This window comes from Lactuca saligna, chromosome 9 (assembly GCF_052625555.1).
Source record: "Lactuca saligna cultivar CGN05327 chromosome 9, ASM5262555v1, whole genome shotgun sequence".
NCBI lineage: Eukaryota > Viridiplantae > Streptophyta > Magnoliopsida > Asterales > Asteraceae > Lactuca > Lactuca saligna.
Genome location: NC_136425.1, coordinates 8,636,549 through 8,660,442, shown reverse-complemented (window position 1 = coordinate 8,660,442; position 23,894 = coordinate 8,636,549). Strand labels below are relative to the sequence as shown.

Genomic DNA, 23,894 nt, shown 5'->3' with positions numbered 1-23,894 from the left:
TATGAGTTTTATGAGTCTTTAATGTGACTCTTCATGTAACTTGAGGACAAGTTACACAAACACATTTTATACTCAACTCTTAGATTAAAATGGATTGAAAACAACTATTTCAATTAACTTTTCTATTAATCTAAGCAACTCATAAGAACAAGATAATTCATATCAAACTTCTTCATGTAATTAGTCTAAACCTTAAACTAATACAAAACATGAATCTATTGACAATTATCTTTGAAAATGGATTAGCATGAACATTACCACATTAAAAAACAAGTTTATAAGTTCAAAAACAACTTAGGGTAATGTTCCTAGTCCATTTCTAGCCAAAAACCTCGAAAATATGCTGTCTGGGGTCCAACTCGTCGAGTGCATGAACAAAACTCGGCGAGTTGGATGCATTTTGCCTTGGACTCGTCGAGTCCCTTCATGGACTCGGCGAGTCTGCTGGGCTGACAGCATCAAAACTCGATTTTTCAGCTCCATTTGCAAGTATAACAAGAAAACAAGCCTAGGCTCTGATACCACTGTTGGGTTTTGAGCATTCTAACACTCCTAAGTGTACATGCAACCCTAAATACCTTGGATCTATGTTTTCTCTATTATACATGCAAATAAGAATATCCAAGGTATTATCCTATTCTATCATACAAAACATGAATATAACAAGATAGAATACATACCTCTTTGATGTAGAAAGTCTTCATGAAGCTTGAGTGCCTAGCCCCAATAGTGTGGAAGCCTCAAATGGAATCACAGTTATCAAAACACTTAGAATAACTTGAGAGAGTTCTACACTTCATGAAATCGGCTAGCCCTCTCTAGAATAATCCTAGTGGCCGATTTTTGTCAAGAATAATATCATTATATAGTGTTACAATTAGGGTAAATCCTTAATTGTCATGGCTTTCCATTTCCTTGGATCCATGGGTTCAAATACACCATGGAGCATCCATGGAGCATCATATGGGTTTTAGCCCAACTTGATTATCCATGGAGCATTAGCCCACTATATAAGTATGGATGATTTACACAATCAACCCATATATTTAATTAGTCTTCTTTTGATCACTTAATTAATCCTAGATTAATTCTTGATCAATACTAATTAAACAATCTTATTATTCTTATTATTAATATACTAGAACTTATAATATATTAATAACCATAAGTGTCTTATTTCTCTCATTATAGTCTATCCAAGTGCATGAAGGTTTGCAACCCAAATGGACCATGCCGGGTCGGGTCAAGTCTTACCAATTATAGTTATGGACTTAGACATTAATCCAACACTTTCCTCTAAAAGGGTGGCCGAAAATTAAGGCCATAAGGACCCTTAAATAGGGCACATGCCCAAGGATTTAGTGTTTATGCCAACAGCATGGACTCGTCGAGTCCATTCACCGACTCGTCGAGTCCACTCATTAATCTGAGTCATCACTCGCGATCCTACTCGACGAGTTAGGGCATTAACTCGTCGAGTCACTCCTCATATCTTAAAATAAATAATTAAATAACAATACCCAGGAATCCGGATGTTACACCATCAGCTCGAATATGAGTTAATAGGTTGTATCGGTTCTCTGGGGTCTTAACATACAAGTTCATAACACCAACTTTATATTACAAGTTCATAATAAAAGGTTCATACCACAAAGTTCACATTATGAAGTTCATAACTCACGCTCATAAAATAATGTTCATAGAAATTGTAGCTTGCTTTCCACCCCCAAAACATTAAAATGTAGAATAGGGGATGTGAATACTCACAATATGCAAAATATAGCAACCAAATTTATACGAGTCAAATAAATACAATGAACATAAATAGTTTAGGACATGTTTTTCCACCCCTAAACATTTAAAAAAAAAAAAAAAAAGGAGTCATGAATACTCACGATACATTGAGATGATGCAATTTGTGTCTTCAACTACATTCCACTCGTACCACTACCGATTCTTACAATAATAGTATACGATAGTGAGTCTCTAATCGGAATCTAACACTAGTATACTTACTAATACAATAGAATTTTGCCAATATTATGTCAAAATTTAATATTGATACGTTACAAACGTTTTTTTGTGAAAATTAAATTTTAATGAATCAATTGTTATATAACAATTTGAGTGGAAAAATTCCCATTATTGAAATACTAATATTTAACATTTTTAGAGGTGTTCCAATGATTAAATATTGAAAAACTAAATCAATTTAGTTCTAAAATTTCTTAAACTTTGTATTTTAGTTTCAACTGAAGTCAAGGATGTTAGGATACTTTTTCTTGCCTTTTTTATATGTCTAGCTATTTTCACCATTTTAATTTATTGAATAGTCATAAAATCATGAAAAATACCAAGCAGTTAATAAAAATTACCAAACTTTAGATTTTGGTTCTAACTACAATAAAAGACTTCCAGATAAATTTTAATGGATTATAAACGTGTATAACCCTTTTTCTTACATTTAATTATCTAAATAGATAAAAATTCATGAAAATAGCAACCGGTTAAGAAAATTCGCCAAACTTTTTATAATATTACCATTACACATAATTAAGCAAGGACAAAATATAAAAATAGATTTCTAAACTGTTTAACCAAATTTTATGATTTTTGTGCATTTAAGTGTATTAAATCCTAGGAAAATAGAAGAAAAATAATATACAGAAGATAAAATTCATCATTTTTTTATGTAGCATCCTAATATATTAAAAGAGTTCCTAGTAAATTTTCATGAATAGACTGTGAGAGGGAGGTATCTTGCTTTTATGATGATTCCCGCAGTAAGAAATCGGTCGAGGGATTAGTGACGAGGTGCGTGATAGTGTATTATTTTGAGATTGAGAGTTTGGTCTATTCGAAACATTTGGGGTATCATGCGGTGTGTCGGTCTGAGACTTCGAGATGAATAGAGGCAGTCACGGTGGGAGGGTTTCGAGATTTCTGTCTAAGTTGTAGGATATTTGGAGTTGTTTGGTTTCCATTGGGAAGATCATTGATTGAATACGTGGTACGTTCCAAGAGTCAAGTGTGATGTACCTGGCAAAACATTGTGGAGTAGATTGTTGGTATGCCAATTGGTGATGGTTCAAACGTTGAGTGGGGGAGAATTGGGTATTATATTGGGAGGATCAGCGGTTCGTTCAAATGCGGTAGAGAACTAGTTATGGAGATTTGTGGTGCGGACACATGAGACCTGGGTTATTCGTGGATGAGGCGAGGTGCAAGGCGGGATGATGTATGAGTATATGCTTAAGAAAGAATGAGTGAACCCATGGCGGGTGGCCGTTGGTCATAGAATTTTTAGGGCTAGGGAATTTTTCGGGTTTGCAAATGTTGAGTTCAAGGTGGTTGGGTCGCTGAGTTCAGGGTGCGATGGTTGAGATTTGCGGATATATGTATGGATTGTGATCTATACTCAGAGGCGGATCTACATATAACTTAAGGGTGTCCATGGACACCCTTGATTTTAGAATTTTATTTATAGATCATAGGGTAACTTTCATATGGACACTTGTGGGAAAAATCCACGGACACCCTTAACTCGTTGGCAAAACAAACCAAACAAAAAATATTACATAATTTCGATCTTTTAAACTTGTGAAATATAGGATAAAATCATGGTGTTTTTTAGATCTTTTAAACTTGTAAAAATCTACGATTACAACCGGAAGTGGTTCAAAAAACCTATATATTTTCTATAAATATCATAAACAAGTAAATCTTTTTTACTTATAAAATATAAGATAAACTTTGATGGGAAAAAAAGGGGATCATAAAAATTGGAAAACCCTAAAAAAAGCAAATTGTAGAAGTTTTTAGGTCGCCGCCTCACTGGATGTTGTCATCATCTTTAACTTCTCTCCGTCGCCGTTGATTCATTGGGTTTCATCGGTGTGGTTTGCACATCTCCCATCTTCATCCCTTCAACCCGCCTTCAATTATTTTTTGAATCACAATTCTTCCCAACTCCGCCACTACGAGCCCATCTCCGCTGACCACCACGTTTCGTCCTTCCTTCGAACGGCGACCGGTCGACACCTGCTTTTCCGCTGCATTCCGCCACTTTATTTTGAGGTCACACACTCTATCTCTAAGAATTTTACTGTGTTTAATTTTGTGTAGAACTAAATATATAAGGCATATATACTCGACTAAGTTTGTATATAAATTCAAAGGCTAGGATGTAAATAACTTACTGGAAGAACGTAGCATCATTTTCCAAAGTAGCATTTTAAAGCTGTCAATTTCTCACCTAACCCGTTTCCATCGATATCTAAGAGTTAAAAGTATAATTCATATTAGTTTCTTAATAATTTAGTATATTTTTCTTATTTTTTATTGTTTGTATATGATGTTCTGCGCTATAATTTGGGTTAGGTAATTAATTTTGTTTAATATTGATTTGATTGCGAGTTTGTGATGATTATCTACTCTCTCACACACACACATATATATATATATATATATATATATATATATATATATATATGACAATTTGTTATAAATAATTATAAATAATGATGATTATCTACTTTTATATGTATGACAAATTGTTATAAGTAATTATAAGATAATTATTATTATTTTTTAGGTTACATTGACAAACCGACCCGATAAATAAATTTTTTAGTTGTTTGTTTTTTCATTATATTTAAGTTGGACACCTGTTAGTTTGAATCCTGTATTCGCCACTGTATATACTCTAGAAGGGGCAATAATTGATTTTTCAACCATTTTCAAAGCTGGTATAAGTAGTTTCCTATGGGTGGTTATCAGTAGAGGATGGGGCTTCAGATTTTCGTCAAGTGTATTCAGTCGTTGACGATTCCTCCATATTTCCATTTGGGAGATGGGAGTATTCGAGGTTTCGAGTTGCGTAAGTGGAAGATCAGTGGCTGAGGCAAGACAACGTGAGATGTTATGAGGGTGTACCGAGGTACCCGAGTATGATGTCCTAATTTTTGGTTATGTTGAGACTCAAGTGTTAGATGACGAGTGGAGAACCGAGAGATTTTTTTCCAGTGGGAACCCATCAATTAAGTATCGCCGGAGTGGGATTGTTTAAGGGTGTATATGCGCTGAGAAAAGTGCCTTGCCTTCAAGAATTTACACCATGGAGTGGTGGTGCATAAGTTGGGTGGGTGTAAGCACCTATATAGGTTGAGCTGCGGAGCATGAGTTGGTGAACTCAATATAGTGATGTCTTGATGATGAGATTATGGGGTGATAAGAGAGCTGGTGGATCCGGGTGGGAGTAATCGCTTGGGATTATCAGGAGAAACCATGGAGTGAGCCCATGGTGAGTCAGTAAACGAGAGAGTGTTGTAAGACTACGGGGAGCCATAGCATTCATGAGTCAGTGGGAAAGGATATTATGGTACTACATGGAGTCGTAGTGTTTGTTAGTCATCAAGAGAGTGTTGTGATACCGCGGGGAGTCGTAGTACTCACTAGTCAGCGAGAGAGTGTTGTGATACTGCGGGGAGTCGTAGTATTCACTGGTTAGCAGGAGAGTGTTGTGATATTGTGGGGAGCAGTAGTACTCACTGGTTAGTAAAAGAATGTCGTAAGCCTACGGGGGAACTGTAGCACTCAGTAGTCGATAATAGTGAATACTATTCTGCAGGGAACTGTAGTATTCACTAGTCAGTATGATGCAAAAGAGTTCTTAGGCTGGGGTAGCATTACCGCTTGAGTCTTCGGGAACCTGGTTGCCGGACCAGGGGCGAGACTGAGGTTTCCTTGTCGGTTGAGGATTGTTGTATCCCGGGTTGAGGAGGGATTATCGAAATCAGATGGAATTGGAGAGATGGTGTGTGCATAAATTCGCGAATCGTGGGCTCGGTTTGAGTATCAGATTGGAAATGAGTGGTTCCAATTCTGTTGTTGAATCAGATTCTCGAGTTGAGTTTGGGTCAATTTGTGTATTGAGTAAGCAAGATGAGGTTTCATATTTTTAGATGGGTTTCATTTTGAGGGGTATTAATCTTCAACTGATGTCTTAGACCGGAGTGGATCAGTTTCGTTGGTATGGGAATACTCACGATTCGCGTGGAACCAGTAGGTGGCAGACGACAGAGGTCGGCGATGAGACGATTTCGGATGGGGTTGTAATATTCGCTTGGGGTAAAGCAAACTTCGTGACTTGTGTGACACGATGAGCCGAGATAGTTATTGCGAGATGGAAGTCAGTGAGAAGTTTTTGGTATGCAATGAGTAGCCTTTGGTGATTCATCTATTGGATCGGAAGCTGACTTGGTGCACGATGTAGAAAGGGAAATTTGAGAGGAAGCTGGGGTTTATGTCTATAGATTTCAGAGGATACTTCCAAGCGAGCATGGTCCCTTTTCTTGTGTTTGAGGTCAACTTTTGGGGGTTCATTCTTTCCGATGAGTTCTAATAGTTGTTCAAGCGGTGGGTCCTTAGTGGGTTATGACCTTTCCGTCCCTCTTGAGTTCGACCAGGATCAATTAAAGAATCAGAGTTGGTAGAGTGTTCTTAGAGTCTGTTAATCGATGAGCGATTAGCATAATATTTTGCGAGGGTGGTCTGCCAGGGAGACATACCACTAAGAGTTTTCAAGTTCGGGAGTGTCTGATCAAGTATCGTAGCAGCATATAGGTATGTCCTTCTTCGGGGTCGGGAGTTCCTGTTGGGATCAGGTGTCTTTGGAAGAGATTTTTGTATGATATGAGGTCCTTTTAATGGTGATTCTCGGGTTATTGGGTTCGATCTATGTGTTGATAAGGAGTGATTTTGAGGGCAAAATCTAATTCAAGTGGGCAGAGAATTGTAACATCCTGTTTCGGATCATCTGAGATTAGGGTTGTGGGCTGCAACCTGGGCATGAGGAAGTCTCGGGCTTGCGATGAGTTGCTGGAAGCGTAGGGCATCTCGATACCTTTTCGGGAGTATGAGGTTCATTAGAATCAAAGTTATATTGAGGAAGCTATGGAAGTCTGAATTTTTGGTAGGATAAGTTATGACATCCCCATTTTCACGGCTAGAAAAGACCAATTTTGTTTATGCTTTATAAAAATCAGAGTACTTCTTTTCATAAAAATGTTGCGGAATTTGTTCCCAGAAAAATACGATAAATACGTTATCAAAATATTTTTGAAGAAACGTATTTTATTCATTTTAAACCTTTGGGATGTCATTGTCAATACAGAAACATAAGCATAAATTGAATTTACACTTATTTACAATAGTGATCTACATCTTTGTAATCTCTCAGTGTAATGTGACTTCATATCAACACATGTGATATAAATAAACTGAGTGGGTCAGGTTGGGAAACCTGGTGAGTACATAGGGTTTTCAACCCACAATAATATAATTACTATGTTTAAACAAGCAAACAATCAAACCAATTACCCATCCCCATTATCTTCTTTAATCTTAATGATCTACCCTAAGAATCAACTATTCCTCGTTCATTTATTCCTAAGGATCATCCTAAGGAATCGACACAAAGTCCATCATTGTCACGGTTTACACAACGGGCACTAAGTCTGCATAGTCGCCAGGGTTTAGGCATCAAGTCTGCATGATCACCAAGGTTTAGGCATCAAGTCTGCATGATCACCATGGTTTAGGCATCAGGTATGCATGATCACCAGGGTTTAGGCATCAAGTCTGCACGATCACCAGTGTTTAGAGTACACCGGGTGAACACATCGTTCACAACACCCACAGGTTGCGAGCCTGCTAGTGTTCCACTGGACTGTCTAGAATAGTCTGTGGTTGTCATCCATACTCTGCTGAATGACGGGGCCATCATTTGGGAAAAAAGCTTCTCATATCGTCCACCTATCTCCCTCACCTCGTGGTCTATAACACCTCTCAACTCATCATTCAACTCATATTCCATCTATTATATCTACCCATGTTTACCCCAACATTATCGTAGATATAAAATACATATACAATTTAAATCATTTAAAACATGTATAAAATCGTTCATTTAGCATAGACAACAAGTACTCAGATAATATGCACACATAGCACGTAATTTATATAAAATACTTCATATTTATGTGTAAGATGAAAGTAACTATGCATTCACTTGAAAATGTGGTGATTTCGAACTTAGACAACGCTTCACTTCTTGAAAAAACATAATTTCCTTCGACGAAACCTAGTATTATTACCACTAGAGTTTAGTTTATTATTCACCGAGACTAATTAATAGTCTAGCTATTATTACTATTATATAACCGTTAAATAATACTTATATCACCCATAATAATAGCCCAATTACTTATTATATGTTCTTAATAACGTTAATATAATAAAATAAAAACTATATTAAAAATAGCGTACGCGTAGCTCACTTACATCAGGTTTTATAGAAAACCATACTTTGCTTGGAGCAGCATTCCCGTGCGGAAAAGCTCTTCTTCTTGGAGCCGTCGAGCACTCAGGGGCTTCCGCCTCGTGCTAGGGAGGTTCCCTAGGCTTTTCAGGGGGGTTTGGGGCTAGATAGAGGTTCTAGAGAGAGAGAGAGAGTAAAGAGAATCAAGAATGAGAAATATGTGAAGAAAATGAGGGTGGGAGAGGTTCTATTTATAGGGTGAAAATGGATGAACTTGGTGCCACATGTCACCATCTAGTGGCAAGACTTGGGGAGAAAGCAATGGCCAAGATTGTGCCACATCACCCATTTTCGCACAACACACTTCCGATTTATAAAATCCGTAACTTTCACATACGACCTCCATTTTTTGACGTTCTTTATATCCACGCGTAGGTGAAAATAATATCTACAACTTTCATTTTGACTTCGTCGGCTAATTCTCGACCGATATTAAATTTAACAGTACGAGGCGTTTAGACTGTTAAATGACCGCGAAGAATTCGTAACTCCTTCATACGGACTCTGTTTTCGTCTGTCTTTTTACTGTTAAGTTCCTATTAATGAGATATTCAACTATCATTTAAGTCACATAAGCCAAAAAATGCTTGAACTAAAATTCGAGTTTCGGGCCGTACACTGCTAAACCGAATCTTAGAAAAATCATAACTTCTTCATACGAAGTCAGATTTCGGCGTTCTTTCTATGGATTTTTCTCAGTTTAACATATTCTAAGACTTTCATTTAGATAACTAAGGCTAAAAAGTCCTCCATCGTAAAATCACTATTTACGCCTCCCGGTGTCGTGCCGGTTCCGTCGCGAAACTTCGACGGGTCATAACTTCTTCGTTATAACTCGGATTTCGACGCTCTTTATATGTACGGAAACCTTGTGACATATTCTATAACTTGGTTAAGATTATTTATTCTAAATAATATTTTGTCGAAAAGTCATTTTCGACCCCTATTGTCACACCCCCAAACCAAGGATGGCGGAAACGTCCGGGGGTGGAGGACTTCATGTAGAGTATCACAACAATGAGTATAATAGTGCTCAAAGTAAATACAACCAACACAAATATAATTGAAAACGTTACATCAAAGCACATGTTTACATGATTCACATCAATTACATTATGATACAAAATGAACTGTTTGACGATTTATCGTCCCATCCTCAAAACGTTGTTGATTTCCTATTTTCATTGAATTCCTGAGAATACAAGTAGTTTTGAAAAGTGTCAACACAAAGGTTGGTGAGTTCATAAGAGATTTCGTTAGAAAAGTAAATCGTTTTCCTTGTAAAAGCGTTAGAATATGTATCCAGAAAATCCGATATTTTCTTTAAAATTTGTGTAATGTAGTCTTATGACTGAAGACCAAAATGTATAATTAACCTTTCTTATTAATAGAAAATGTTATGTGCTTAAATGGACATGGACGCGTTTGAATTAAATGAAATTTCTGTATGTTCTCATGTTTGTTAATACTTTATATATATGTAGTCCTAAATTAGAGGACCGAGAAATAACAAGTATTGACCATACTTAAAAGTATAAATGTGGTTTCAAATGATGTGTAGTCGTAACTACCAAAACCAAAAGTGTACAGTAATATCTGTACTCATAGAGATAAAAAGTGAATTTTAAATCGACATAAAACTCATTTAGGTTTTAAAAATAAAATCCCGTAAACTTATGGATTGTTATATCCCTATGTGAGTCGCTATAATCATACTGTGACTATGTGAACCTGCCACGACGTTCTTAGGCGTCGCGAAAAATAAAATGACATTTGTCACCCGTAGACCTGCAGGTCCCACTGTAGCTAGCAGCAAGGTGTGGGGTGTCAAACCCAATATAGATCTATATACAAGTATCACGTTCTCCCTCAAGGAGATTCTGATTATAACTACCAGGAATTATATCCCGCACTCGGACGTACGGGGAGAGAGAGAGAGTCTCACAATATAGGTTAACAAGTTTACGTGAAATGTGTGTGAATATAAATCTTTATTGTATGAATGTACCCTTTTTGTACGAGTGTGTTGAGTGATGTATCATAAACTATACCTATTATAGTTTATCTAAAATGTATGTAATATGTATGAACTCTTTTATGGAAATGTATTAGTGTTATGAATTTATCAAACTATAAGTTAACAAATTTACGTGAAATGTGTGTGAATATAAATCTTTCTTGTATGAATGTACCCTTTTTGTATGAGTGTGTTGAGTGATGTATCATAAACTATACCTACTATAATTTATCTAAAATGTATGTAATATGTATGAACTCTTTTATGGAAATGTATTAGTGTTATGAATTTATCAAACTATACTTTTATAGTTTGATATACGTGTTCTAAAATGAATAATCAATATTTATTATGAATGACTTAGTTTCAGTTCATGATGACAAACTAACAAGGAAACACATTCAATAATTAGAACTTAGGATTATACACTTTGCTCAACATAATACAAAGTGTTATGATATTTACATGCTGTTGGCTAACTTTAGCCATTCAGCCCTGTTTTGGAAAAATCGTAGAAAAATCATACGAAGTCGAAAACTAGATCCGTAAATTCTGAGAGTGTTCACAAAATGTGTCTAGTTTACTCATAATTTTTATCACGATTTTTAATGACCTCCAACTTGGGTGAATAAGTCCAAAATCACAGACTGGTCCGGATTGTTGTTTGAAATGATAGGCAGTTTTGTAAAAATCACCATAAATTGTAGAAAAATCGTATGGAGATGTGCAAGTAGTCATTTTAAAGCTAAAAACTTGAACTATTTGCACCTTGTACAGTTTTGAAAACAAAAATGTTTAAGATGCCCAAAACAGTCCGTGAATGGAGTTGAACTTTTCTGATGAAGGCTGTTAGAAAATTTTAGTTATGTTCTTAGTGTTTTAACTTGTATTCCCCCCCCCCCCCCCCTGAAAACTTGAGAAAGCATGAAAATGTAGGGGTATGAACTCACCTTGAGTGATTTCAGTAGATAAGTGTTGAAGAAGAGAAGTGTTCAACCCAAGAACACTTGAAGAATCACTTGAGGATTCGAAGCTCTAACGCTAATATGATGGAGTTTGTGTAAGATATTCATGATTTGAGTAGAATGAAGTGAAATAATCATAAGGAGGATGAATTATACTTACTAAGAGTGGAAGAACACTTGAAAATCAGCCTTGAATCTCGAAATTGGAGTGGAAAAAGTTTGAGAGAAAAGTGGTGTTTGATACTTAGTGAAATGAGAGAAAATGAGAGAAATGAGGAGAGAGGATGTTTGTTCCAACTCTAAAAACGTGGGAATGAGTGTAAATTGAGTGTAAGGGACATTGAAGTGACCTAGGTAAGATGGGGAGGTATGGCTGGTCATAGAGTGGGTGTGGGGTGGTTGCTTGTGACATTGGATAAGACAAAGTCAACACTCCACCTTTAATAATTCACCCATTTGATTTTTATTATTTAAATAATGATTTTCATCAAAATATGTTTAAATTATGAATATTTAGAGTTTATTATGTTAAAATATAATTTATGGGGAAAATCCCGCTTTAAAATCACGAAAAACGGGCTTAAAATGTTAAAAATATCAAAAATGGGTTAAAAGTGACAAATTTCCGAATTATGGCCGAGGTTCGGCCTTCTGATGCTGAAACCGAGAGGAGTGAGGGTAGAAACCGAGAGGGAAGAAGAGGGAGAGAAGGAACCGAGAGGGGAGAAAGGAGAGAGAGAGAGAGAACCGAGAGAGGAGAAGAGAGACCGAGAGAAGAGAAGAGACAGAGAGGAGAGAAGGAGCAGAGACCGAGAGGAAGGAAGAGAGAGCAGAGACCGAGAGGCGGGAAGAGAGAGCAGAGACCGAGAGGCGGGTAGAGACAGAGAGTGAAGAAACGACAGAGAGGAGATGAAGCAAAAGAGAGGCGGAAGGCGAACAGAGAGTGCGAGAAGCGAACAGAGGCAGAGGCTCGGTCCTCGCGTGCCACAGCCCACAGAGGCTCGGTCCTCGCGTGCCACAGCCAACAGAGGCTCGGTCCTCGGTCCTGGGGCCTTTTTGGTTCCTAGTCTCGGCCTTAAGGAGCTTCGGCTCCTTAAGAAGGGTTTCGGTTCCTAAGGTCCCGTTTTCTCGTTTTTACCCCGTTTTAAGCCGTTTTTGACCCGGTTAAGGGCCGAAATGACCCGAATGATTCTAAAAAGTTACGGGAAACTTTTGAGAGAGATTTGGGAGAGATTTCTCACACTTGGAGAGATTTGGGAGAGATTTGACATTCTTGGAGAGATTTCTCATACACAGAGATATTTGCGAGAGTTTTCATATACTTGGAGAGATTTGGGAGAGATTTGACATTCTTGGAGAGATTTCTCATACAGAGAGATATTTGAGAGAGATTTCACATACTTAGAGGGATTTGGGAGGGATTCGACATTCTTGGAGAGATTTCTAATACAGAGAGATATTTGAGAGAAATTTCACATACTTAGAGGGATTTGGGAGAGATCCGACATTCTTGGAGAGATTTCTAATACAGAGAGATATTTGAGAGAGATTTCACATACTTGGAGAGATTTGGGAGAGATTTGACATAGAGAGAGATAGAGTGAAAACGATTGAGAGAGGTTCCATGTGTGACAATTGTGAGTGTCCGGCATCGCAATGCATGGTTCGTAAACCCTGTTAAGCCTTGTTTAAGGATCTTACACACTCCCGATGAGTATGCAACATTGTTTTATCGGTTTGGCTCGCCACATACCACAGTTTTAGGTTAAGGAGATCTAGATGTTCGCACTTTTTGCTTTATGATTTCTCATTAGAATAGAGAGTTATGTAGAAGTTTCATAGTGTAAATTTTAGTACCCAAGGGCAAATTGAGTCAAACGGTTTGGCTTGCTGACTTTAGTTGACTTTGACTTGACCGAAATTTGACGGTTGTCACACCTATTACCTCTAAATTGACTAGCCCAGATCTACGGGCGTTACATAAGTCCCTTATTTGAGAAAGGTGGCAGCTGAGTACGCTGGGCGTACGTGTGTGTACGCTTAGCGTACTCATGTGCGTGACTTTTAAGCGGAGCCACCTAGTACGTCGGGCGTACTAGTCTCATAATGAGAAACCCTAATTGAGGGGTGTCCCTACATAAAGAATGAGATAGACTCATTCCTGGCCACCATCCTCAGTCAATAAACCCTCTTAAACCCTAATTCTCGTTCTTGTACTTATGTGTGTCCATTTGAGAGCCTTAAGTGGTTTTTTATGTTCTTGGAGTAAAGAAGGAGCTTTAGAGAATAAGGAGTGGAAGTCCAAGCCTTGGATATGAGCATATCTGAGTTGGGAGCTTCATCATGAGGTATAAAGCTCCAAGCTTTCTTACTCTTTTGTCTTGAGCTTCATATCATAGTATTTTAGGGTTTTTGTCCCAAAGTTGGAGACTTTATGAGTTATTGAGCTCCATAAACTATGAACAACCCCATTTGAGTGTATTTAGTTGTGTCGTGTCATAAAAATCAAGCCTTGGATGTTGGAATCAAGCCATGAATGAGTTATGAGCATTTTGAGTTAATAGAGTGAGTGTTTTGGGTGTTTGTGACCATATCAACCATGCAAAGGCTTAAAGTCTCTGACTTTATGGAGTAAGGGCTATTATGGAATCTGGATATGTGATTTGAGTCAAGGTCTTAATTGATTAAGACCAAATGAGTAGAAAGAGTGAATTTGGGGAGTACGCTGAGCGTAATTCTAGTACCCCCCACGTACTACCCCAGTGTACCCGATGCCCAATCTGGATTCGTGAGTACGCTGAGCGTACCAAGGGAGGTACGCCCCGCGTAACATCACTGTGGACTTTTGGGCTAAGACTCATTTTTGGGCCTGAAGTTTGGGCTTGTTGCAATAGAGTTTTGGACCAGAGGATTTTATATATATATATATATATATATATATATATATATATATATATATATATATATATATATATATATATATGCTTTGGGCCCTTGATTTGGGCTTGCCATTTGGATTTGAGAGTTGGGCCTCAGGAAAGCCCATTTATTATTAGGCCTTGGTGGGCCTAATAGGTTTTAGGTTATGGATGGGCTGGTTATTGGACTACCTTTAGACCTAACGAGTAAGAGTTTGGACTTAGTTCCTAATTGGGTTAATTGTGGGTTTGGCTCAGAGTTAGAGGCCGGTGCGTAGCAACAACATTTATAGGGGTTGTTCGTCATCTGAGGTGAGTCTTCTCACTATACTTATCATTAGTGGTATCTTTGTGTGACTGAGATGTATTATGTGTTTATATTGAGCACTGAGATATCCTGCATTGTGTCTATGTGATTTATGTTGTGTATTATTTTGTGCTTACTGAGTTAGGACCAGATGATTCACCCGAGTTATGGACCAGAGGGTCCCATTGAGATACACTGACCAGAGGATCTTACTGTGTTATAGCCTCAAGTGGCTAATGAGCTGTGTGTGGTATTTTAGGGAACTCACTAAGCTTCATACTTACCGTGTTATGTGATATGTGATTCAGGTTTTTCTCAAGATCGCGGGGAGGCACTGTAACGACCCAAATTTTACAACGAAAATTTTCATTTTAATTAATCAAACACATTTGCATAAATCACGAAATCCTAACACAATTGTTTTCAAATCCACATACATAAAATCTTATTTTTAAAACATCAGAGTGTTCCCAGACCATAACAGTGAAAGAGAGATAGAGTGCACCCCGCGCCATCACGCATTGCCTTTGCCATTGGGCTCGGATGCACTTGAAACGAATCTACAGACGGTAAGCTAAAAGCTTAGTGAGTCCCCCAGAATATACCCAAACAAACCACATATCACAATAGCTATAAAGGTTATCTCTACCACATACCACATGTCAATTAGCTAGGAAGCTATCTCTACCATTAGCCGCAAGCCTATCTCTACCATCAGCCATAAGGCTGTCTCTACCATTAGCCATAAGGTTGTCTCTACCATTATGCATAAGGTTGTCTCTATCATTAGCCATAAGGTTATCTCTACCATATATCATGCATACATACATATCACACCTCTACATAGCAAGTAAACCAACAAACGTAAAATGGGCCGACCTTAGTGCCTTAGACCCAATTGGTATGGTGAGAAAACTCACCTCACAAAGTTGAACTAGCAACTGAAAACAGGTATGTCCTACGCTGCTCCTCCCAAACAGCCTATAACCAACAAATGAATTATCTTAACTCAACCCCTAATGCTCCTCTGAGTCAAACTTGGTCAAAGTCTAGGTTTGTAGTCAAGGTTAACAGTCTATATTGGCCTTGACTCGTTGAGTGCAATCAACCACTCATCAGGTTTCCTTCTTAACTCATCGACTTTCCGAGTCACCCAAGAGACTCGTCGAGTTCCTTGATGTTTACGACCGTAAACTTCCAACCGAACACCCTTGACCACGAACCTTTGGCCATGAACCCTTGGTCGTGAATGGGAAAACTCTCTCGACTCGCCGAGTCCCCTTAGTCCATTATGTTTACGGCCCTTTCTAGTGGGACTCAAGGTCCCAAACTTCAGATATATCTGCTACTAGTGTAGATAACACGTAAAGTTGCAAACTTTACGTGCATGCAAGGCCTCACATGGCCATAACACAAAAAAATGACCTTCAAACAAGGTTTTCATGCATGGGAAGGGAATAAGATTAATAAAAGGTGCAGCTTTATGATATTTGGGACCTAAGGAGGTCTAGATCTTGAATCATATCCTTGTGATAGGTACATATCTAAGTTTGCTTCCATCTCCTCAAGGTTGGCCATAACTTCCAAAAAGAAATCAAAGCTTAAGGTAGCAGATTAATACCTCAGACAGATGCCTGACACGAAATAGATGCTCGATCTAATACTTCTCCCTTGATACTTCCTCTTCAAACTTGGAATCCTCCCCAAAATCTCAAAGCTAAGCTCCCAATTATTCTTACTTCACACACTAGAGGGTTTGCGGCCGTGAACGTCCTTCTATGGTGTTAAGGGAGGCTATTAGGGTGGATTATGAAGTTTATATAGGGGGAAAACCCCAAGAATATGGTTTTCTTTAAATAGCTCTGACTCGCCGAGTCAGTTCCGGCCCGCGTCTAAGATGACACGACTCTACTCGATGAGTTGATCTCCTAATTCACCAAGTCTATGCATAAAACCTTCCCAAATTGGCAACTTTCCAACCAATACCCAAACCAGGTGTTACAAGCATCGGCTTGACTGTACACACCAGTGAAAGAGTTATGTTTTGATACCTTTGGGGAACACGCGGTTCATTGCAGAGAGCTCCCTGGTTTCAAGTATAGACATGATGTGGTTCGGCGTGCTGGTATATCGGTGAAGAAAGAAGCGCTAGTGAACTTTTTGACGGACCCGCAGGATGGCAGGTCCACACTTAGACCGACTGACGTTTTGGTCTTTGGATGGATAGGAGGGAAGCATGCGTGCGTGGATCTTACTGGTGTATCTCCTCTTGTTGGTTTGGGGAACGGAGGTTTCGCAGCTGGGCATGCCGCTTTGAAAGCCGCTGCGTGCAAAGTGGTAAAGCACGACAATGCATGTAGAGAAAATCAACATGTGTTTGTTCCTTTTGTATTCGATACATTTGGTTTTCTCGCACCAGAGGCAGTGGAGCTCCTCAACAGAGTCCAACGGGTCATGCATTCTAATGTCATATCTCCTAGATCCACAAATGTTGTTTTCAAAAGAATAGGTTTTGCCATCCAAAAAGGGCTAGCGACGCAGCTTGTTGCCCGTTTGCCTTTAATCGATATGTATTGAATCCATGTCCAATGTTTGAATAGAAAATATATATTTCCATTATTAATCAAACAATTATAAAGTTGCGATTTGTAAATTAAATAAATGAGAATTATGTGATTTTAAAATAAAAAATCTGTTTGAAAATTTCGGTGTTAAAATCTTTCAATGGCAATTCAAAGGATGGTATAGTCGTATAGACAAAAAAAGTATTGGCATATAGACATTAAAGCACTAGAAGAAATGTTGAAGGTGGTGCGTGAGTTTCACAAGTAGGACGTATAGTCGTATAGACAAAGAAATAAGTATTGTATAAGGGGTTTAAAGAAGGATAGTGAGGTTCAACATGAATAATGATTTATACATGTCGAGAGTAGCTAACTGAAGGGATCTGTTGTGTGTCGATATCAAGAATAAACATCAACTTGATCCTCAAGAACTGCCCTCGATTTGTAGGTCATTTTTCGAATGCATATATGGAGTTTTAATCATCGTATTTATCTCTTAAGTATAAAATAACCATCTTAATTACTTGTTAAAACATAACCACTATGACAGATCAATAAATTATACACATTTTTTTGACGTGTTAATTCAAAATGTCGTAGTAACACAACCGAAAGCTTGATGGAACAATGCATTGTCACTATATGAACTTGTGGCTATTCTTCCATCCTTAGTGTTGTGTATGTCGATCATGAGAGAGAGAGAGAGAGAGAGAGAGAGAGAGAGAGAGAGAGAGAGAGAGAGAGAGACGCCCCAAGTTTTGTCTACGTGTCACTCAAACCGGCTAAAATAAGTAAAGATGACTAAAAAAGCAGGTTATCAATGAGTTGATTTCCTCATAAAGCCACGAAAATAGTTTATGGACTAAAAGTACCAACCTAAAAAATCGTTGGACATTTGTATAGTTCCCCTTATTTTGGAGGTCAAAACTACCAAGAATGCTATAGTCTGAGGGCTAAAGTGTAAACATTAGATCTTCCGTGCAAATTAAACGGGGGTTTTCCAACGCGCCCTACCAAATTTCCCCATTATCTGTGCCCTACTAGTTTCTTGCAAGGACACACAGTGTCCTCCTTCCTTTTCGAGATCGATGCGAATCGCTCTCAGAACGCTGTTGGTGAGGAGATGCAAAGGAATTGAATCTCAATTCCAGTAATAAATTCTCTTTTGTGTTTTTCATTGATCGTTTGCCTGTTTTTTTGGCTAGTCACCGCTTAATCGGGGTGTACGTGCTATACTCGTCTTTTGTTGTGGTTTTTAGTTGCGTTACTTAATCTTAAGTATTTTGAGTTTAGGTGCTCTGACATTGTTCAATCGCAGTTCGTTTTCTGTTAATCGAAGCTACTGGTTTGATTACTTGATCAATATTGGGTTGTTGGTCATCAGCTTAGGTTAATCTGTTTGTAATGCACCAGCTTCTAGGGGAAGACGACTCAAGGTTTATTAATCACCGTTTTTGGGTCTATCTAGTTTTTAAAAGATTTTCCATTGAGCTCTTTACTTTTCTTATTCATGGTAATCCCGAAGTTCTTTTTTAGCAACAAAGTTGTTCCTTCTGTTCAAGAAAGATCCACTCTTGATGTAACAGCTTTCGCTTCCCAATGCTAAAAGATATGTTTTATTTAGGAATTAGGATTTAAGGTAACATTATTCTATTTTTGTTGCCTGTTAAAGTGTTTTAATGTAATGTGCATCAATTTAAGATGAAATTAGCTCCCTCAGTCTGTAGGATAAGACACCGTAACATACTTATGCTGGTATTTGTCGTAAACTTTAGTTTGATTTATGTTTCCCATGCTTGATTAAGTAGAGTCTGAGTTTAGCTGATTCTGACATTTATTTTTTATCTTTTGTAAAATTTTCAGGTTCATGGAATCACGGGTCTAAACTAATACACAAGGCGTTTTACTTGGTAGGGCTATTGTTACTAATTCATTCCTCATAGCATACTTCTTGGAGTTGGGGGCTATTAGAATAGAGGTAAAGTTTTTGTTACCTTAATACTCGCTAGCCATAATGAATGTCCTGGTAATGTTTGATTCATTGTACCATGGGGATTGTTGTTTAGTTCATTCCCTTAGGAACATATGAAAGTATGATAGAGATAGACCAGTCAAGTTAATTAATTTTAAAAAAGGTTCATAGAAGTATCGAACTTGTGATGAAATAAGCCAATCCATAGTTAATTAGTTGCTGTTGGTTTGCAGGTGTATTGGATAGTCTGAATCTGTTTTAGGAAAACCTGCAAAGCTAGTGATGGCTCCCAATCCCAGAGTTGCAAAAGCCTTTCGTGCTATGAGAGAGATTGGGATTCCTGAAGAGAAAACAAAACCAGTGCTGAAAAACCTTCTTAAACTCTATGAAAAGAATTGGGAGCTTATTGAAGAAGAAAATTATCGAGCACTTGCAGATGCTATTTTTGACAGCGAGGAGACAGAGGCAGTAGAACAGAAGAAAAAACATGATATTGCTGAAGCTGAAGTAAGTAGATACAAACCATTCATTGTGTTTTAAACAGTTTATAGCACGAGTATCCAACATTTGATTGACATCATCTTTCAGGCTATAGAACAGAAAAAGAAACTCGAGCTAGCTGAACGGATGAAAGTCATTGAAGAAGAAACACAAATTCCAGAAGAGCCAGAAAGGCCTTTAAAGCGGTTGCGTTTAAGGCACCAAGATGGACATGCTTCACCCTCTTGCACCACCTCCAGCCCTAATTCAAATGGCACACCACTGAAAAAGCCAAAACTGGAGATTGATGACATTCCTTATGCTATACCTCGGACTCGATCACATGCCAAAACTAATGAATCTCAGCTTGTTTCACCTCAATCACAAAGTAGAAACAAGGGGAAGCAACCTGTTTCAGACTGTAACACCCAACCAGATGTCACAAATGAAACAGGAGGTGATTCTGCTATCCGATCAAGGCATCCGAAAGACAAAGGGAAAGAACCTCTTTTACCTCAAACTGGCTTTCAAGAAAAGAGGTCAACTTCTGATAGGCCATCATCCCATGGAGTGAGGTTTAAAGAGCCAAAGGTGAAGCAGAGCCCTCTTGCATTAATAAAGCCCAAAGATGAGCCACTCACAGATGACAACACATCAAAGGTTGTGGTGCCTCTTGCAGTGATAAGACCAGGTACTTCTTGTTTATATTATAGCATCTTTATAGAGTGACAAGTGTTTTATGTATTTTTTTTCCTTTTCTTTTATACTTACAGAGTCATTGACCAATGGAGATTCTTCAACTGAAAATGGTCCAGTCAGCGAGGCTGCTCAACTGATTGCAGCGGTCAATGATGAGTCAACAACAAAATTAGATATTGCTTCCTCATCTTCTGGGGAAATCAAGATGTCTTTGACCTGTAATATTGTAGGAAAACCTAACATATCTATCACGGATGTGGATTCTGTATTGAAAACAATGGAAGATAAATGTCTTAATTCGGTCAAACTCCTGGACCCAAGTATTTCCATAAAGCAACTGATGAAAGACATGTGTGAGTGTCTTCTGGATACTGACACCACCTCTACACCACCTGCTAAACCATCCGGAAGATGTTGTGTAGCTGATCCAGACACTAAAGACATGCCATCCGACACCAATGGCTCAGTCAATGAAAGTCAAAGGGTCACCGAAGATGATTGTGAAAATGGTGTTCATAATAATACAGAGTCAGTTTCTGATGTCATAAGGTCTACCCATGATGTGAATGACATAGCTAAAGGGCAAGAATCGGTAATAATTTCATTGGTGAACGATGTGAACAACGAGTGTCCTCCATCTTTCCATTACATTCCCCAAAATGCAGTTTTCCAGAATGCATATGTTAACTTTTCACTTGCGCGAATCAGTGATGACAATTGTTGTTCCACTTGTTTTGGTGATTGTCTGACATCATCAACGGTTTGTGCTTGTGCACTGCAGTCTGGTGGTGAGTTTGCATACACAAAAGAGGGTCTTGTGAAAGAGACGCTTTTAGATGAATGTATAAAAATGAACCGGGACCCTCAAAAGCACTGTTTGTTTTACTGTAAGGAGTGTCCACTTGAAAGATCAAAAAATGAAGGGATCACAGAGCCATGTAAAGGACATTCTGTAAGGAGTTTTATAAGAGAATGTTGGTTAAAATGTGGATGCAATAAACAGTGTGGTAATCGTGTAGTACAACGTGGTATACAACGTAAATTACAGGTATAATATCTTGTTAATATGTATATATATATATATATATATATATGCTGCTGTTAAGATTCTTTTTGTATAATTTTATTTGTTGTTGTTGTAGGTGTTTATGACACCTGGAGGAAAAGGGTGGGGTCTGAGGACACTTGAGGACCTACCTAAAGGTGCTTTTGTTTGTGAATATGTTGGAGAAGTGTTGACCAATGCAGAACTGTATGATCGGGTTCAAAAAAGTTCAAATAAAGATGAACATGCTTATCCAGTGAATCTTGATGCTGATTGGGCTGCAGAGAGTGAATTAAAGGATGAAGAAGCTCTTTGTTTGGATGCCACTTATTATGGAAATGTCGCTAGATTCATCAATCATCGGTAATCTTCCCAAAAAAAAAAAAAAAAAAAAAACTCTAGAGTCTAGATGTGCTGAAGAGTCGTTTTCAATTACATATTTCTTTTGGTAGGTGTTGGGATCCAACTTTAGTGGAGATTCCAGTGGAAGTTGAGAATCCGGATCATCACTACTATCATGTATGTAAATCAACACACTTTTTTAAATGTTTATTTTACTATGTTGGAGTAAGTGAATCTTTTTGTGGTATTTGCAGCTTGCCTTCTTCACTACAAGAAAGGTGAAAGCCCTAGAAGAGTTAACATGGGTGAGTAAGAGTTAGATATTTAGTTCTTGGGAATTCTGGATCCCACTCTATTGTTTATGTTACGCAATTAATTTCATCGATTTGTTTATTATAGCATTTTCTCTATTACAACATTTTACTATAGAAAATCCATCCTAAATTTATTTGGGTAGATATATGAAAAAAAATATAGTTGCTATAATACACAACGTTGCTATTTATTGCATTGAATATGAATATGAATATGATGCAGGATTATGGCATTGATTTTGATGACGAGACACATCCCGTGAAGGCGTTTCAATGCCGATGTGGCAGCAGGTTCTGTCGAAACAATAAACGTCCAAACAGTAAGTAATATTATTCTCTATTCTCTCTCCCTTTTTGTTGTTGTATGATGGATATAATTATATATATATATATATATATATATATATATATATATATATATATATATATATATATATATATATATATATATATATATATATATATTGAGTATGGAAAGTTTTGTTTTTTGTGTTGTGAACTCTTAAATCTGTTATTTGTTCTGTTATGTTGTTACAGGACACAGAAGAAGAAGATACACTTAAAGTTAAGATCCGTTTTTGAAGCTCATAATTCTAGCCATGGTGATGGTGATGGTGATGCTGTTTCATATCTATCTTATGTATTGTACTGCATGTAATAACCAAACGTCAAGGCTTATTTTAGGTATTTTGGTAGACTTTTTTTTTGTACCTACAAAATCCATAAAAAACCATTACAACTTTGAATCTCGACTTTCACTTTATTTCTTGTATGTGGTTTGGTTTGTGTGCGTATTCTATTTCTCTCCACTGTGAAGCTGACAAATAAAGGTGCGTTACCTTGCATACATCACCATCCAGGCTGCGGAATGACCAAATTCCATTTCCATGGCATCAACTTATATTATTTGTGAAAGAAATTATAGAATTTAGAATACATCTCTGTAAACTAGTGAGCTGAAAGCGCATACGAAACACATGTCCAGTGACAACACGTTCCCTAATAAGATATAACTATATTTCCACATGCTTGGTACATTGATTGGTGTTGTAACATTATCACAAAACACAAGTGGCTTTAGTTAATGGCCAAGACAACTTGAGGAGAATATTACGAAGCCAAACAGCTTTAACAACATTCGTCACCCCATGATACAACTTTGGTACTGGATTTACAGACTATGTGTTGATGTTTGTCACATAAGTAGACAAAAATTATCACATAAGTAGACACAAAACCCATATGTGGACCGATGAGTCTAAGGACAACCAACCCAATCAACATTAGAGTATAAGACCAAACAGTGTGCAGACCAAACAGTGTGCGGATGACGGTCAGATGAATAGACCATGCATCAAAGTACTATGTAAATAACGTAAAAAGGACTTCAGGATCTTGGGTTTTCTAAGGCGAAACAATCTTCGGTAAGATGTCCAAAAGATTCATGGTAAGTACCCTACTTAAATTTATCTTTCTATCATGGTGTTTTGTCATTTTTCTTGGGCCATCTTGCCTTGTCCCCAATATCTTGCATTTCATAAAGCAAATCAGAAACATTAACAAAAAAACATTTCATAAAGCAAATCAGAAACATTAACAAAAAAACAGTAGTCATATATCTTAGGATAATATTCATCTTCTAGAGCATTAACTCTATGATTATTAGGTCTTGAGTAAGGTTTAGCTTTGTAAGATTTTTGGGAAGAAGAATTGTTCTTCCTGTTTGGATGATCGTAGGATGTGTTCATCAACACATCTTCTTTTGGATATTTTTGTCTTTTTTGAGCCTAATAAATATTAGGGCTTTACTTGCTTTACTTGTGACTTCATCCAATTTCTTGCATGTGGTCGTGACAGGATTCTCGTAAAATGGAGAATCTTTCTTTAGTTC

The 23,894-nt window shown here is 37.6% G+C and overlaps 1 protein-coding gene across 3 annotated transcripts; it reads left to right on the top strand.

The window, feature by feature from the left end:
* The first annotated feature begins 18,154 nt into the window (after positions 1–18,154).
* Positions 18,155–22,749, top strand: LOC145014636 (putative inactive histone-lysine N-methyltransferase SUVR2). 3 transcript variants are annotated; one of them, XM_078973055.1, is made up of 10 exons: positions 18,155–18,266; positions 19,015–19,129; positions 19,357–19,630; positions 19,712–20,294; positions 20,377–21,350; positions 21,445–21,710; positions 21,800–21,866; positions 21,944–21,994; positions 22,227–22,323; positions 22,541–22,749. In XM_078973055.1, the coding sequence occupies exons 3-10, from the start codon at positions 19,406–19,408 to the stop codon at positions 22,564–22,566; spliced, it is 2,289 nt and encodes a 762-aa protein (XP_078829181.1). In that variant the 5' UTR covers positions 18,155–18,266; positions 19,015–19,129; positions 19,357–19,405; the 3' UTR covers positions 22,567–22,749. The 3 variants fall into 3 exon arrangements, with proteins under 3 accessions (XP_078829181.1, XP_078829180.1, XP_078829182.1); XM_078973054.1 differs by having other exon boundaries at positions 18,160–18,301; XM_078973056.1 differs by lacking the exon at positions 18,155–18,266 and adding an exon at positions 18,344–18,587.
* The last annotated feature ends 1,145 nt before the right edge of the window (positions 22,750–23,894 follow it).